At 45.4% G+C, this 15,567-nt stretch overlaps 7 protein-coding genes across 10 annotated transcripts; 4 read left to right on the forward strand and 3 right to left on the reverse strand.

The window, feature by feature from the left end:
- Positions 1-137: 137 nt before the first annotated feature.
- Positions 138-3,626, forward strand: FOXG_21762 (uncharacterized protein). 4 transcript variants are annotated; one of them, XM_018402117.1, is made up of 6 exons: positions 138-1,206; positions 1,252-1,818; positions 1,870-2,247; positions 2,302-2,356; positions 2,407-2,433; positions 2,484-3,626. In XM_018402117.1, the coding sequence occupies exons 1-6, from the start codon at positions 174-176 to the stop codon at positions 3,328-3,330; spliced, it is 2,907 nt and encodes a 968-aa protein (XP_018254756.1). In that variant the 5' UTR covers positions 138-173; the 3' UTR covers positions 3,331-3,626. The 4 variants fall into 4 exon arrangements, with proteins under 4 accessions (XP_018254756.1, XP_018254759.1, XP_018254757.1 ...); XM_018402120.1 differs by having other exon boundaries at positions 2,302-2,433; XM_018402118.1 differs by having other exon boundaries at positions 2,407-3,626.
- A 9-nt stretch (positions 3,627-3,635) lies between these two features.
- Positions 3,636-4,568, reverse strand: FOXG_21763 (uncharacterized protein). Its single transcript, XM_018402121.1, has 2 exons — positions 4,058-4,568; positions 3,636-3,993 (listed from the first exon to the last, which is right to left on the reverse strand). Exon 1 carries the CDS (start codon positions 4,496-4,498, stop codon positions 4,109-4,111), a length of 390 nt encoding a protein of 129 aa, XP_018254760.1. The 5' UTR covers positions 4,499-4,568; the 3' UTR covers positions 3,636-3,993; positions 4,058-4,108.
- Positions 4,569-4,851: 283 nt separating this feature from the next.
- Positions 4,852-6,135, forward strand: FOXG_21764 (uncharacterized protein). Its single transcript, XM_018402122.1, has one exon. The coding sequence runs from the start codon at positions 5,116-5,118 to the stop codon at positions 5,977-5,979; it is 864 nt and encodes a 287-aa protein (XP_018254761.1). The 5' UTR covers positions 4,852-5,115; the 3' UTR covers positions 5,980-6,135.
- A 1,961-nt stretch (positions 6,136-8,096) lies between these two features.
- On the reverse strand, positions 8,097-8,774 carry FOXG_14812 (uncharacterized protein; the record flags this gene model as incomplete). The annotated part of the gene is made up of 3 exons (XM_018394873.1): positions 8,097-8,426; positions 8,602-8,621; positions 8,705-8,774. 3 exons carry the CDS (start codon positions 8,772-8,774, stop codon positions 8,097-8,099), a joined length of 420 nt encoding a protein of 139 aa, XP_018254762.1.
- A 109-nt stretch (positions 8,775-8,883) lies between these two features.
- FOXG_21765 (uncharacterized protein) lies at positions 8,884-12,786 on the forward strand. Its single transcript, XM_018402123.1, has 2 exons — positions 8,884-9,252; positions 9,303-12,786. The coding sequence occupies exons 1-2, from the start codon at positions 9,047-9,049 to the stop codon at positions 11,911-11,913; spliced, it is 2,817 nt and encodes a 938-aa protein (XP_018254763.1). The 5' UTR covers positions 8,884-9,046; the 3' UTR covers positions 11,914-12,786.
- Positions 12,787-13,440: 654 nt separating this feature from the next.
- On the reverse strand, positions 13,441-13,956 carry FOXG_21766 (uncharacterized protein; the record flags this gene model as incomplete). Its single annotated transcript, XM_018402124.1, has 4 exons — positions 13,441-13,545; positions 13,590-13,759; positions 13,808-13,898; positions 13,948-13,956. 4 exons carry the CDS (start codon positions 13,954-13,956, stop codon positions 13,441-13,443), a joined length of 375 nt encoding a protein of 124 aa, XP_018254764.1.
- A 410-nt stretch (positions 13,957-14,366) lies between these two features.
- FOXG_21767 (uncharacterized protein) lies at positions 14,367-15,195 on the forward strand. Its single transcript, XM_018402125.1, has one exon. It carries the CDS (start codon positions 14,436-14,438, stop codon positions 14,739-14,741), a length of 306 nt encoding a protein of 101 aa, XP_018254765.1. The 5' UTR covers positions 14,367-14,435; the 3' UTR covers positions 14,742-15,195.
- The last annotated feature ends 372 nt before the right edge of the window (positions 15,196-15,567 follow it).

Here is a 15,567-nt window from a genome sequence, read left to right on the forward strand (position 1 = left end):
CTGAAATGAAGCCTGATTGAATATGGATTGGCACTCAAGGGCCTTATTTTGACAAATATCAAAGGCAATGGCTACGGCTGATAGGGAACTTTTGGGCAAACCGTAGCACCAAGTCTGTAAATACTTAAACATGGCCTAGACATTTTCACAAAGCACTTGATGAACCACCAAGAATGAGTCGCTGCCGTCATACATGCTGGCTTAAACCCTGGAGCCTGGGCATAGAGAAGGGCTTAGAGGTCACAGACCGACCTCAACGTTTACTGAAGGAATTCGAAAATCCCGACGCCGAGAGCGCTGGCCTACTGGTGTTAATCGGAAATCAATCGAAACAGGCGGCCTTCAAGAAGCTAAGTTTTCAGACGGGCAGGATCCGGGCAAGGGCAGGAGGGGAAGTTCATTTACTTGTCTCTTCGTTGAAAGAGAATCGCCGTAAGCGTATCGTGATCGCCGATACAGATGCGTCTGGATCACAGGCCAAGTTGCCGTTGTTGAGCGCCAGTGCTTGCCACGCTGTAAAAGTCTATACTGACATGAAGCAACAAGTTCCTGAAGATGGACTCGACTATGAAAATCTCTTACGTAGAACTCTACTTCCATCTGCTGACGTTGTGTGCATATTTGTCGATGATTTAGGAGGATTTGGTGAGTCGTTGAAACGATTGCGTTTCTGGCTCCAGAGTGGACCACCATCAACTAGCCCAGTACGGCCACATATCTTGCTTGTAGTAAGACAAGAATGGAGACAGAGACACGAAAGTGATCTTCAGAGGTTTGTAGCAGAACACCGGTCTAGAAGTATCGATCCGAGTTTCAGTAGCATCACTCTCGTTGGAGTTCCCAGGATGTCTGGTAAAAGTAGACGGCGAAGCGGCGGACAGACGCGACGATGGCAAGTGCTCAGTTCGGAGTTATCAAAGGCACTAGAGACTAGTAGACAGGCTCGACGACGATCTGACTCAATCTTTTCGGTACACCATCTTGCTCACTTCTTACAGTATGCTGCTAGCGTAGCGTTGAGCGTAACTGCGGAACCTTTCAGCTTCGTGAAGGTTTCTCGGCTCCATCGAGGAATAGCACCAGACTTGAGTGACCATATCAGAAATTTTCTAGGAAAGTTTGAATTACTCAAGACGTTCCGGCAGGTGGCTGTCCCGTTGATCGCCTCCAGTCTCCTCCTTGACCATTACTCACCTGGGATGCACCGTAAGCTACCAGAACGCTTTATTTACTCGTGTTAACAGAATTTAGCCTTCGACTGTCACCAGGTTTTTCGTGAACTCTACGAAAACGCTTGCTATCAAGCCAGCTCTGAACTCAAATCAAGCTTTAAGATGCTCATATCACCCTCAGAAACCGTAAGATTGATATCGTGCAGCATGTTCACTCAGTTCGCGCAGTCCCAAGCTTTGGGCTCGATGCGTGACTGGCATCGGCAGCAACTCGCCCGAAATTTTGGTATATTACGAAGCATCGTGTCGAACGACACCTGTCTTAGCTGCATTGGGCGGCGGCCGCAGTACGGCTTCCCATGTGGACATCTTGTTTGTCAAAATTGTATTAGAACGTTCAGTCCTAAAAGCAGCTCTGACCCGTGGGAGTATGTACCACAATCATGTCATATCTACGGTCAGCCCACCCCAGGAATTTCGATACGTCTGTTTCCTGATACCAGCCGACTCCGGGTCTTGAGTATTGATGGTGGGGGCATACGTGGGTCCGCCCCAATTGGCTTCCTCAAGGCGATCCAAGACGAGATCGGTATACCGTATTATAATGTACAACGCAGTTTCGACGTCAAGGTCGGGACCAGTTCGGGTGATGTTTGCGTACTGACGATCCGTGTTTGCAAGACTAACGGATGTGTAGGTGCATTGAGCGTCATCTGTCTGGACATTCTGGGATGGAACGTAGACGACTGCATGTCTCATCTCAAGCAGTTTGCCCAACAATCATTTATCCAGCGTTCCTCGTGGTTTACACGTTTACTAGACCGTCTTCCACTTTTCTCCAATGTGGCATGGCTATTCCAACTGATCTGCACATTGCTAGCTGATAGCAAGTATACTGCTGAGGGGCTGGAGAAGTTGTTGATTGAAACATACGGCCAAAACCGAAGTACGACCGATATATCCCCAGCTACCGCCATAGGGGCCCATGTAGGTGTAACATTGACCAGAGCACGTGATGGCAGCGTATTCCTCGCCACGAACTATAACAGCGCCACAGGGCAAGCCCAGGATTCTGGTGCGTGCCGTTTGGGAGTGTCACTTACTACTGTCTTTTGCTAACAGCGACTAGATTATCGTCATCTCGAATTGAATGACGGGCAATCTCAAAGTAAATGGTGGGAGGTGTAAGTGGAATCGAGACCGCCTCAAGGCTAACAAAGCTAAACCTCTGCAGGTTGCGATGTGCAACAGCAGCACCGTAGTACGTTGATATGGTATCTTGTTCGCAAGTCATGGCTAAATAATGTACAGCTATTTCAAGCCAGCGCGTATCGGCGACCTCGGAGTTTTTCAAGATGGTGGGCTTGCAGTTAACAATCCAGTGTGCATTGCTATTCGTGAAGCAACATTGTTGAGTCCAGATGTGGCGGAACCTAGTGTTGTGGTTTCTCTTGGCACTGGTTCTGCTTCAGACGATGATAATGGGTCATCAGGTATTTTATCTGAAAAGTTCCTTCCTAGACTTTCAAGGGCTCTTTGGAAGCAAACCGGTTCAAAAGTCACGTGGAGCCATCTTCTGAGTCATCAGAGAGCCGATAGCGACACAAAGCTTTTTCGGTTTGACGTCAACTTCATGGGAGAAGAGCCTTTGCTAGACGAGGTAAGTATGGTAGAACGCGTACGACAGACGGCCCACGATACGGCGACACGATCATCAAGCCTTCGTAGACTGTGCCGCCATCTGCGGGCTGAGCTTTTCCTCTTCGAACTAGATGAACTCCATCCACCGTACTTCTTGAGGGGTGCTTATCAATGCGCTGGTCGCATTATCTGCCGGTTGAGCGCTCACACGCCAGAATACAAAGAATTCATCAGGCAGCTGTGCGAGAGACAAGCGGCATTCCGAGTAGGAGCTCAGTTCCTGAGGATTACGTATGAGAATATCAATACAGATCTCTGTTACAAGGTAAATTTCACCGTACCAACCCTCAGTAGTTCGATCTCGATTGCTTTGTTAGAAGGGGCGGATGAGGAATCCCACATCAACGGTTCACCTTTCGCGATAGAATGGCTTATCCGAAGGCAAGCACTGAATGCCGGCTTTGGCACATCCGATCATCGGGAACTGGCGCATTCTGATCTCGATTGTGTTCCATGAGTTTGACCCGCCACTTCTCAAGTCTAGGATGACTTATACGAGCGGGTATCAATGAACCATGCCATTACTAGGCGTTATATTTACTGAAGCTAGTATTTGATACTTCTGTTACATATTGTTTTAGGTGGAGAAACTAAATTGTACAATTAGGTGAGATTAGAGTTCTATTTGAGGGAACAAGTCACTGTACAGAGGAATTTATAAAGTCTATTAAATCAAATAATCATAACATTTATCGTCGCTGAATGGTAGGCCAAGGTCACGCGTAGACATATGAAACGGAAATTGTCATACATTACGTATATTCGGTCCATTGATGCAGATTTGTGTATTCATGTTATGTTCTGTGAAAACTCTACGACTTGGAGAATTTACTATTTCCGTGCGCAGTCATAGAAGGCCCCTGCTTGCACGTGGCACCCCAGTATATGCTTTCTGTTCAACAATTCACCGCCGTAATCAGATAGGCAAACTTTCTTTTCTCTTATTTCCTTTATACTGCGGTCTTCTGAGACTAATGATGGCATTCCGCAGCAGACTTCAATCTTCATGTTCGCCATTCAACCCGCTCAAGTACGCCCAACATCGCTGCTCGCCTAAGTACCGGTATCCCTGTCTACCCGAGATTCGTATGCACCACGACTGGATAGTCGAGCCTCGGGCCTACATACGTATCAGCACCCTCTAGGAGATTCGGTCATTGGATGGTGTTGGCTGATGTACGTACCAGACGTGCTCCGTATCTTCCAGCGATGATTGCAGATGAATGTTATGATCTTTATGCGAAAGCTGAATGTAGCGTCAGTGGATTCGCATCGTTCGTAGTCGGTGGGATATTTGACTCCGACGTAAGCTCGTCAAGGGAAATGATAGGAATTTCTGAATCTTTGACTGGATCAGGGATTAATTTGGGCGGCCTTTCGCTGGTAGCTATCCTCGCGCTTAGAGATACGATCAGTTGGTTCTGTGTGGCAACCATCTCTCCGCACGTATTCTCGTATGCCACGAGCCAATCTTTACGCGCCTGCAGCTCTAAGATATGACGCTTTAGGTGAGTGTTATCATCATCTAGTCGACGGCAGAATTCCAGCCATTGTTGCAACTGATTCAACATATCATGAGGCAGCGAAGCGAGAATATTTGAATTACCATGAAATTCTTCAGGCATATTGACTCACTCCTACACAGGATCAGATATTGAGCAAAGGCTTGTGGCTCATGGGCCTTAAGTATCTAGGTGCCCTGCTAAGACGGGAATACAAGATGGAATACCTGCCCAGGATATGTTTGGGCCCAGAGACCGTCCAATCTAGACTAGCTGTCATGGTACAAAGAACCTGCAGTCTGGAAAAAGTTCGAAATGGGCCAGCAAATAACATCGGCGAGATTAAGATCCTCCCGGGTGCCATCGGAAGGTCTGTTCATGCCTCTACATTACCTAACCAAGTCACTTGATTAGGACATAGTATTACATCAGGGGGAGGTCTTAAATACACATTTAATACCAGTTCTCACAGGAGTCTCATATGGGACTTCATCTATGAAATATTGTGCTTCAACGTGAGGAAGGGTCTTCTCGAAAGGAGTCTTCAATAATCACGTTGTATCTTATACAGTACATTGCAATCCACATAAGTTCAGCTGCGAGGCTGTTCTGCCTGTTTGGCATCTCGATAATTAACCACTTCGCTTTGAATTTACACAACGACAAGGAGAAACTCAGAATTTATGGATAAAGTATTTGCGTGCCTCTTGGGTATCAAGGCATCTTCATAGAAGCAAGTTATGGGTCTCCTTATGCACGACAACGTTCTTGAGCCAAGAACACCTCACAAGTCCAGCCTTCGCAATGGCAGGCATTCAAAGACACAATCTATTTATGTATCTTTGAAAACTCACATGAACGACATATTGGGCACTTCCAGAGAAAAGCATAGTGCTTATATCATCGACAGCCGGTTCCCCGGGTCTGTTCCGAGATATGATACGCAGTATTCGTTGCTAGAACATTCAACGCCTTCCAACAACGACCTCAACTTGCATATCAATTCCTCATCTCCACCAGTCAAATCAACAAAGCAGAGCTTCCGGTCTCCGATCTGCTTAGCAAGAAAAATAGGGCGTCAAATAGGAGGCTTCCGGAGCGGATCAGTGCGATATCCAGCCACTACCTCCGAACCTTTAGAGGAAGATATAACACATGGACAGCGTCATGGTGTCGAGATTGAAACGCGGACGGTTCTCGACAACAGGAAATTGAATCCTTTCTCAAAAACACGCAATACTCGATGCTTGGAATCAAGGTATTCTGGTACAGAACCTTTACTTTGCGATCCTCAGGCTTCCAGGCATCCGAGGTGGGGGGATAGTCCCCCGGAGGAAGAACGACATCATGTTGATATTGCGCAGGACAAAAGTTATTTCTACACATCGTCACAAAGCGACTCAGAGAGTGTTCGCCAATTTTCTCATCAGTGGATGATATCAAAGATCAACAATGCATTGGATCAGCTCCGAGATGCTTTCAGTCTCGATGAACATGAGAGGGCCTTCTTCAAATCTCGCAGGAGCATGCCAATAGATAGTACTCCAAAGCAATACTCAATGTCGGTGTTTATTGACGGCAGAAGAGTTGCAAGGAATTGTTGAAATTGATTCCGAGAGCGAGATCATCGGCTACCGTTTAACTTGATGAAACACGTGCGCTATGGAGTTATAGTCCGAACTTGATGTCTCAAAAGATGGATGAGGGGAGGATTTAGATAGATGATTATTTAGATGATTATAAGACTAAATCTTTGCACATTTGAATGAAACCTTAGTATGTCAGATATCTTGCCTTTTTTTTTTCTTTTTTTTTTTTTTTTTTTTTTTTTTTGATAGGCTACCTGACATAGCTTTGCTCCTATCCAACCTTATTCGTAGGGCTATTTGCTCGAGGTTCTGGCCTAGCGTCGAATAATCTCTTGTCTACCGAGATTGACAACAAATCCTTCACCCCGCCCTTTTTTTCCCTTTCAGGATCAGTTGATAACATTTTACTCAATGTTCGCTCAAAGTCGGATATGCTAAGAACGGAACTTGGGGAATCACATAGCACATTTCAACTAGGGGGCTTATCCAGAAATTTATCCATTTCCCATTGGTGAAATCGTGGTTAGGTTCTATTTATGCTATTCTCTATGTATATTTGTGCCTTACAACTTATGACGGCGAAGCAGCCAAATAAAATTGAGCGACTGCGTGTTCGAGGGCTGTGCTCCAAAATGTTGAACTTGTTTGACAGAGAGTCCAAGAGCTACAGTATTGAGCACTTGCACCTTCCGGTCCAAAAAAAAACATGCTCTTTGTAAGTCTAGGGTGGGCCACCTGGGTACATGGCTCTACCTCATAAGCAGATGTTCTGTCAGAATTTGGCCGCCTTATGGGTGCGTAAGCAATTTCTGTCTTAGCGAAGGAAGTACTTAGAAGTACCGCTGCAGCCTGGAGTTCCGGGGCGCGAATGTGGGGAAGTGGAGACAGGCTCACAGTGCGAGTCATAAGTACTATCGCTTACATCAATCAGGTAAGTACATTGAGAGACTCGCTTTTTGTATCAGACAAGTGTGTACACAGTGTGGAAATTTACTCAAGAACGATATGTGGGGCTTCGTTTATAAACGAGAGTTATTGTTGGAGAGGAAGGTGCAAGTGCTCAATACTGTAGCAGCCTGGGAAGAATCGTGAACCTATTGCGACGTGATGACATAGCTAATTTCTAATTTCAACCTTCATGCCGAGAACTCTTCGGCTATGCACACACACACACACAAGTCTATTTCGCCAGGTAGGCTAATGCCCAAAGGGCTCTGAAGCTAAAATTACATAACGTCTCTCTAGTTTTTGCCTTGCTCTCGCTAAGCCTATGAAAATCTCGCCTTGTTCTTTCCAGTCTAGTCATCGTTCTTCGCCTTATCCTCGTATATACTAGTATGTAGCCAGCCGACTTAAAGCCCAATTCCTCCAAGTGTTCCGTTTCCTATCTTCGGCAGCTGAGGCGATGCCTGCTGTTAGCTATCTGAGCGCGTCAGGGGTTGTTGGTTGGTGTTATTGATTGAATGGTGTCAGGATAGTGCAGTGCGAGCCATGTCTGTTCCAGGCGACCTGTGGCGATCGTGAACATGACTGTAGCTAGTACTGCATTCATGTTCAGTGTCCATTTGTGACCTCTGATGCTGCCTTGCCTCCTAGGTGAAAGGAGAGGTTGCCGCCTTTCTCATTCGGACATTGAAACATCTCTTTGCTTTGTGTCGTCCATTTCACGCATCGAAAGAGGAAATGCTCTAACGACTCCTTTGCCCGCCCACATGGGCACTCATCCGCCGGTGCAGTCCTTATCTGATAAGATAACTGTTCAACCGCGCCATTTCGGTTCTAAGAATGGAGAGGAAGCTACCAGATGGAGTTGGCAGGCAATCTAGAAAGGTCGACTCAGCTCTGCCTGGTAAATATCTTCGCTTGCTGTACGATCGATTATCATGGGAAGAGGTCAGCGTGCTGGCACAACGTAGATCTGCTCTCGTTCCATTGGGAATTGTGGTCTTCGTTTTGTTTATTCCTCTCTATAGCGTCATGTACGGTTCCGTTGCGTAACGGGTTGACATCTTGGCTGTCTCCCGAATTTTGAGCTTGCTGTCGGGTGGCAACCAGCTGAAGTTGACTCTGTTTCCGTTTGCGCTAAGCTCCTCTACAGCATCATATATCACTCATATATACCCTTGACCTGATTACCGGCGAGGGTTACTTATCGCTTGTGCTGCAGATCTGTTACTCGTTAAGATCACAATAACTCGATACTCGATCTCTGGCAGACAGCCGAGGCCATGAGAAATCGCTGCTAGTTCGGCTGTGTATGGGCTGTGTCTTTCCCTCGAGCCCAGGGTGACCGAAAAGGTTTCGTTGGTCTTGCCGGCTCTTGCCGCAGATATGGGAATTCTGATAACTCCTCCCATGCCGACTAGATCATTCCGCGCGAACCTGCTTGTCGCTATCCTGACCGCCCATCCTACTTTTACTAGTTCTTTGATCTTGCCCTCTTCTTCCTGTCTTGTACTGTACTGTACTGTACAATACAATACAATTCAATTTATTACGCACGGCTGCTTGTTTTAGTAGAAATGGTACTAGTGAGTTATGTCTTGCGCTGTAGATCGCAAGCAAAGGCAAGCTAGATGACCTGTGGTAGGGTATTGTTTAGGATTTTCTAATACCCGAATTAAATTGATCACTGACCATGATGGCCACTAGTGGACCTGTGTAATGTATCAACAAGCCTTGATGTCAGCGTCCGTTTGTTGACTTCCATACTACAACCTGTACTTGCCCCACCACCCACGTCCCGATTCGTTCTCGCAGACTTTTTGGCGAAAGCCAGGCGGCCTCCGGTTTTGGTCAAAACCGTACATATTTCCACCTTTCTAAAAAGAAAATACTCCATTTGAACCTAAAACATCCTCTTCTTGGTCATGTTTTGAAGTGGCTGATTTAAGCTACGAGTTTTGCCTGAGAGCGTTTCGGAGGATGAAAATATATCACAATGCTGACCACAAACCCGGCCGACATGAAATAAAACTAGAGTTAAATATGGCAGAACGTCTTCAGTTTCACGCTGCTTCAGTCCCGGTTACTTTCAACATACTGGGTAAGATAGAGAAACGTGCAGTTGACCGCCGAAATAATGAGCTGGACTACCTTGGCTGAAACAGGTACTCCCAACAACGATCACCTTACTAGAGGTGAAGGTAGTAGACAACCAGGCGGCGCTCAAGTGGACCAAGGAATCGGAGTTTCCAGCTTTATCGCTGCATTAAGCAGTGGTTTTGCGATATTTATGTTACAGCTCTTACTCTTCTTGCTGCTGAGGAACAAGCTGGGGCGCATCTTGTAAGATCACCTGCTTGTAGTATGGGTCGTTCGGACACTAAATCATCTAGCAATGAACCCAAAATAAAACAACGAACTCGTCTAAGTAAACCAGATGTGAGATCCTTGAGTCTAATCTCCTCCATCAAACTGTCATGGAACAGCAGCGACTCGGACATTGCCCGCGACTGCGGTCTCGATGCCTACTTTTTCCTCCGCTACTTGAGAACTCTTCTTCTTGCGTTTTTTCCAATAGCGACGCTCGTGATACCCGTGCTGATCCCATTGAATTACGTCGATGGACGCGGTCATCAACTTGATGCCGATGGACGTGCTGCAAAGGATCATGACAACGCACAAGTCACTGGCCTGGACACGCTTGCCTGGGGCAATATCAGACCAAGCAATGCTCACCGCTACTGGGCGCACCTCGTGATATCTATCCTTACTATCGCATGGGTTTGCGCTTTGTTTTTCTATGAGATGAGGGCCTACATCGAAATACGACAAACTCATCTTACCAGTGCTGATCATCGATCAAGACCTTCAGCGGCAACTATTCTTGTTGACTCAATCCCTGACGAAATGTGTACCGACAGTGAATTGAGAAAGCTCTTTAATCATTTTCCAGGTGGCGTAAAGAACATATGGATCAATAGAGACTTCTCTTTGCTACTTCAATTGATCGATCGCCGAGACGCAATTGTCCAGCAACTGGAGGTTGCGGAGACAACCTTGATTAGGAATGCCCATCATGCTCATCAAAGTCGATGGAACAGGGGTAAAGCAGGAGGTTGGCGACGGCTCTTTCGCGGAAACTCTAAGAGCACTGGAATCCAAGGCACAATCGGAATGCGTTCTGACCCCCGTGAATTCTCGAGTACTGACTGTGAAAAAGACAGCAGCGGTGGATTGCGGGAAAAGTACTTAAGTAAGAGCGACCGGCCCGCGCATAGACTCTTTGGTTTGGGATTGCGATGGTTATTTAACGCTGCGTCTTTCTTCGAAAAAGACGAAACTATAAGTTGGTGCCGCAAAGAGTTAGAAGAACTTAACACAAGAATTGAAGAGCAGCAGAGGCATTACGCTGACCTTCCGCCCGCAAACTCAGCATTTGTCCAGTTTCGCACTCAAATCGCGGCACATATGGCTTGCCAAAGCGTAATTCACCACCTACCAGAACATATGTCACCAAGGTCTATTGGATTCTCTCCAGATGAGATCATTTGGAGGAATATAGCATTGTCTTATAAAGCAGGTTGGGTTCGTGCGGTAATAACTTATGCTATTCTATTCCTAATGATATCCTTGTGGTCACTTCCAGTAGCGTGGACGGGCGCCCTCAGTCAGGTCGATCAACTAATTCAAGGGAACGACCTGCTTTCGTTCATTGGCCGTACAGAGGTGCTCAGACATGTCATTTCAGCAGTTGCTGGCTTATTACCGACTACAGCATTAACAATCCTTTTAATCCTCCTACCGCTTTTTCTAGAATATTTGGCGGATTTCAAAGGGGTCAAGGCTTACTCTCTGAGACAGGAGTTTGTTCAGACTTTTTATTTTGCCTTCTTGTTCATACAAGTATTTTTAGTTGTTTCCATTGCTTCTTTTTTTACGGCGTCGATCAAAGAGCTAGCCACGAACGTCCGGGGCGTGCAGCAAGCTAGTGTAGTGGTCAATATCCTTGCTCAGAACCTCCCGAAAGCGTCAAACTACTTCTTCTCTTACATGGTTCTTCAGTCCTTCTCTACCAGTGCTGCGACGCTTCTTCAAGTGGGCAGCTTGATTTCGCATTACATTGTCGCCCCAATGTTTGACGTCAGCCCACGAGACAAATGGTTCCGAAAGATGAAACCGCATTCGGTTAAGTGGGGCTCCGTGTTTCCTGTATACACGAACTTCGCATGCATCGCTCTAATCTATTGTATAATATCCCCACTTATTTCTGTCTTTGCTATTCTCACCTTCGGTCTCATATGGCTTGCTCAGCGGTACGCAATATTAAATTTTTATCGCTCTGATCACGACACCGGAGGAGTTCTTTATCCTCACGCCCTCAACCAGACATTCACCGGCGTGTACGTAATGGAACTATGTCTTACCGGTCTTTTCTTCATGGCCAAAGATGAAAAGGCAAATGCAGTCTGTACAGCACATGCCATAATCATGGCAATAGCGTTAGTGGCTACAGTTCTCTTCCAGGCGTTTCTGAACTGGAGGTTCGCTCCTCTCTTCCGATTTCTACCTGTAGATTTGGGGAATGATGAAGTGACGATGACCGGCCAGAAGAAACAAGTGAAGGATGATCTCCAGCTGCAACAAATGGTGTTGGAGGATGTATCAAACATGGACGAAAGGAATGAAGTCTCTGAGGACCTCCGTCCTAACACAACCAATAAATTAAGCACCGAGTTTCCCACGACGCTAGAAGAGGTACCTATAAACAAGAGGGAAATCCTAGTCAATGAAGCATTCAAGCATTACGCTCTCACCGTAAGACAGCCTATTATCTGGATTCCTCGAAAAGGCCTTCATGTCAGCAAAGATGAAATTGACCAATGTAAACAAATTTCGGGTTCTATCGATATGTCTAATGATGGTGCCTATCTAGATGATCATGGGCGTGTGGTCTGTTATGACAAACCACCAGATTTCTCAGAGTTCGCCTATGTTAAGCTTTGATTAAAGACAAGCATATTGGAAATTATTTGCGAAAGCACGACGTTTTATATTTCATGTTACTTTATATGGTGCTCTCAAACTTTTGTTAAACAAATTGATAGCTGGTTAAGATACTCCATTGGTTGCGACTTGATCGAATGTGTAGCGTTGATTAATTATAGGGAAGTAAACTCCCTTCCCAAGAGTTTTGATGACGTGCATGCACATTGGTTTCCATCATTCGGACAAGGCAGTCTGATAACTACCGAAACTGAAGCAAATGGCTTTGGCCGGTCATAACACGAAGGTCGGGTTTTGCGTAATGGAGAGGATGTATAATTACACGAAAACAAGCCATGTTCGTTGTCTGAGTTTCGTGACTTTCATCCTTAATTCGTTATGCCTCTAGGACTTGTTCATTTTTCTCCTCTCCACTTAGAAGCATCCATTGGAGGCTTACGAAGATGGAGCTGCCACATTTTGGTTTACATGGTTAAAAGTTACATGTAATTTAATCAAATCGTAGCAGTGGGAGTGAAATTTGAAAATGTCTTAGGGCCTTTGCGTCTTCGAAAGAATCAAGACACTCCTTTAAATGGGCCGCTCAGGCATATTCCCCTTCCCTATGAGAGTATGAGAGAATTCGCGACCTTATATGTGGACCTTTAATCGTTCCTTAAAGACATTATGAAATGTACTTCTACAATAATCACGGGAAGACGAAACCAAGCATGTGGTAGTACTATAGGCATAACGAGTAATACTAGCAGACTATAGAATATGTTCATGAAATTCAGGGTTGATTTGAAACTCAGTGGTGTACTTGATGAAGACTGGAAGTTCATAACTCGCTCTTTCTAGAATAGGCGTCTTCACAGTAGTGTAACGATCACAAGCCAAGTTATATGCCCATAACTAAGATAAATCTGGGCTAGATAAAGTATTCAATACAAGTTTGTAAATTAATATACAGTTACACAGTCAACGTTTTCTAATGGTATTTTTATCGTACTGTAGTGACCAAGCACCTAGGGAAGCATCTGCGCGGTGCGTAGGCAAGCCACCAGCTCGAAACCCGTACAGCCCCTTTTCTTGGAAAAGGGAGCCACTCGTAAAAGCCAGTTTCCGAGGGGCCCAGGTCAAATTAGTAAATTGTTTGCTGGAAGCTTTGAGGTTCAAGATCTTGGTTTATTTCCTCGGGCACTCCAATTTCTCCCCGGTACGGTGGTTGGTTAAGATGCATCAGCGCTTTTCTGTTGAACAGGCACCTAGGTGTCACGTGCAAGCAGGGATACTTTAAGATTACAACTGAAATGGTAAAACCTCTAAGCGGCAGAATTCAACATAACACAACATGAATATACCAATCTGGATCAATGGACCGAATACACGTAATGTCTGACATTTTCCCTGCCCAGTAGACAAACGGCAGGTTTGTGTGATGGAATGGTGAGACCATTGATATCCCTAATGTAAGTTACTAAATTGAATCTATCATATATGTTTCTGTCGCTACAAATAAACCAAGCCTTACAGATATGTCAGTGGCTAAGTTCGTTGAGACTCGTCATTCGCCAGCAATTTTGCACGAAGGGCAAACTGAACTGCCGTCGTCAAAAGGTGGGGGCCAGCAGCGCCATAAATGTATGGGTCCTATTTAGAATTAGCTGCGTACTTTCATTCAAAAGTGTACTCACATCAAGACTGGGCAATTCCCCGTCTGCAAGGAAGTCAGAGGCTTCCTTTGGTAGATCCAGACAGCTTTGGGCCATTGTGGCCATGACTCCTTGGAGATAAGCAACTATGTAGCCCTCGTTCGCATCGCATAAGATACCATCAGCACAAAACTCCCAGTTCCAATCGAGCACTCCCCTTTGTCAGTTAAAGCCCTTTCACTCTTATTTGCGAGCTTTACCTATCTTAATTATCCCATACTCATTGACTTGAATGATATCGATGCCGTATACCATTTTAAGGCCCTTAAGGTGATGAAGGCCTGCAACGATCTTGAATAATCAGCTATCCATCACAATCGCCCGAGAAGGAAAGACTTACCTGTTTCATTATACAAGATACCTCTTCTGGATGTAATGGGAAAAGGTCGAACACATTAAGGTGTAGATACTCAAAAACGATGAAGAAATTGTTATTCTCAGTCTCATAATAGAATGACTCTGGTCGTACAACATTGTCATGGGAGATGCAGGAGAGTTTTTCGCAAATGGACAAGGATGCACGCGGAAGCTGTTTGATTCTGACCAATTGTCGACTAATCAAATGGCGATGCTGGCCAACCCACATTTTCCCATGGCTTTGTTGGCGGTGGCGCTGATAGTCTGAATCAGGATGTCTATGAAGGTAACATGGAACAGCGGCATGTTTAGAGCGTCTCGCGTTTAACACGCAAAAGGCCTGTTTTCGTCGGATTAGCGTGCTCATGGTTTTGATTGCTTTCATAGAGAAACGAAGGCTGTCGGGGCTATATATACTACCTCGGCTCATTGGCGTTGTAATCCACGCCAGGTTTTTATTATTCATCTAGTATGGACCCTGGATACCGGCCTTCCTCAAGTCTGTATTCAGACGAACCCTTCTTTCTAGAAAACCTCGTTTTCTCCCCTCCGCCTATACTGTTAGGGACGGATGCGCATACCGATATGGAGTTAGTCAATAAGATTGAGCTTCTTCAATCCGAAGTCGACAGTCTAAGAGCGGATTGGACACCCACATATAAGTTCTTCGAGCTGTCTGCAGGGCTTGCGTGCCATATGGAACTGATTTTCGAAGATGCTAAAGAGCGTATCACACTAGAACGGAACAAATGGTTAGCAAACTGTACAGCCTTTTAAAGTTGGCCTCATGTTGGGTTATTCCACGCGCCTTGAAAAGTCATTTGAGAAATTTAAAGTCTGTTAAAACTGCAAAGCGCAATGACAAAGAACCTAAATAGAAGCCCGGCTCAAAAGAATGATAGTAGAATTAGGTTATCAAATCGAAGATTTGTTTGGTATGCTAGCTCGTGGACATGGCTTCTATTAGAGATGAAGAAGGCAGGCACGTTTGTGTAAATACCCGTGACTTTCCTTTTGACGCACCGTGAACACTTTGGAGTTCCGAGGTTGCAGCTATACTTTGCCTTTGCTCACGCATTACAAGATTTTCGGAGAGAGGTTCGCATTGTTGACCGAGGCAAGTTAGATAATTTTAACAGTTGAGGAGGAAGTTTATAAGGCGGTAGTATGAAGTGGAGTAAGTTTTATCTGTGAAACAAACGGTCTAACCTCTTCTGAGCAGAAACCCTGGTTGGTAGCTGAGTAACATAAGACGAACTACCCAACCATGATATAGATCGCCGAAACAACGAACTTGAGGGACTGAAAATAAGCTCAGACGTGGAGCTTCTGCTATCACATACTGCTTCTCAATCCTAATACTTAACTAACAGCATGCCTGACCTCAAACTTGGCCATTTCTGAACAATCTCCTCAACGAATCTAGAAGCCCATAATTTCGTTCGAGAATCTCGCCTCTATGGTGGACTAGACGAATGTAGGCACTAACATGGACCATTTTTGGAAGTGCTCATCTGCAGAACAACAAAATAAATCTTTCTCACAATGGCCTGCAACAAATTCCTCAGGAATGCGTGGAAGCTAAGGCCAACCTGGTCGGTGA

Source organism: Fusarium oxysporum, chromosome 3 (assembly GCF_000149955.1).
Source record: "Fusarium oxysporum f. sp. lycopersici 4287 chromosome 3, whole genome shotgun sequence".
In the NCBI taxonomy this organism is placed as follows: Eukaryota; Fungi; Ascomycota; class Sordariomycetes; order Hypocreales; family Nectriaceae; genus Fusarium; species Fusarium oxysporum.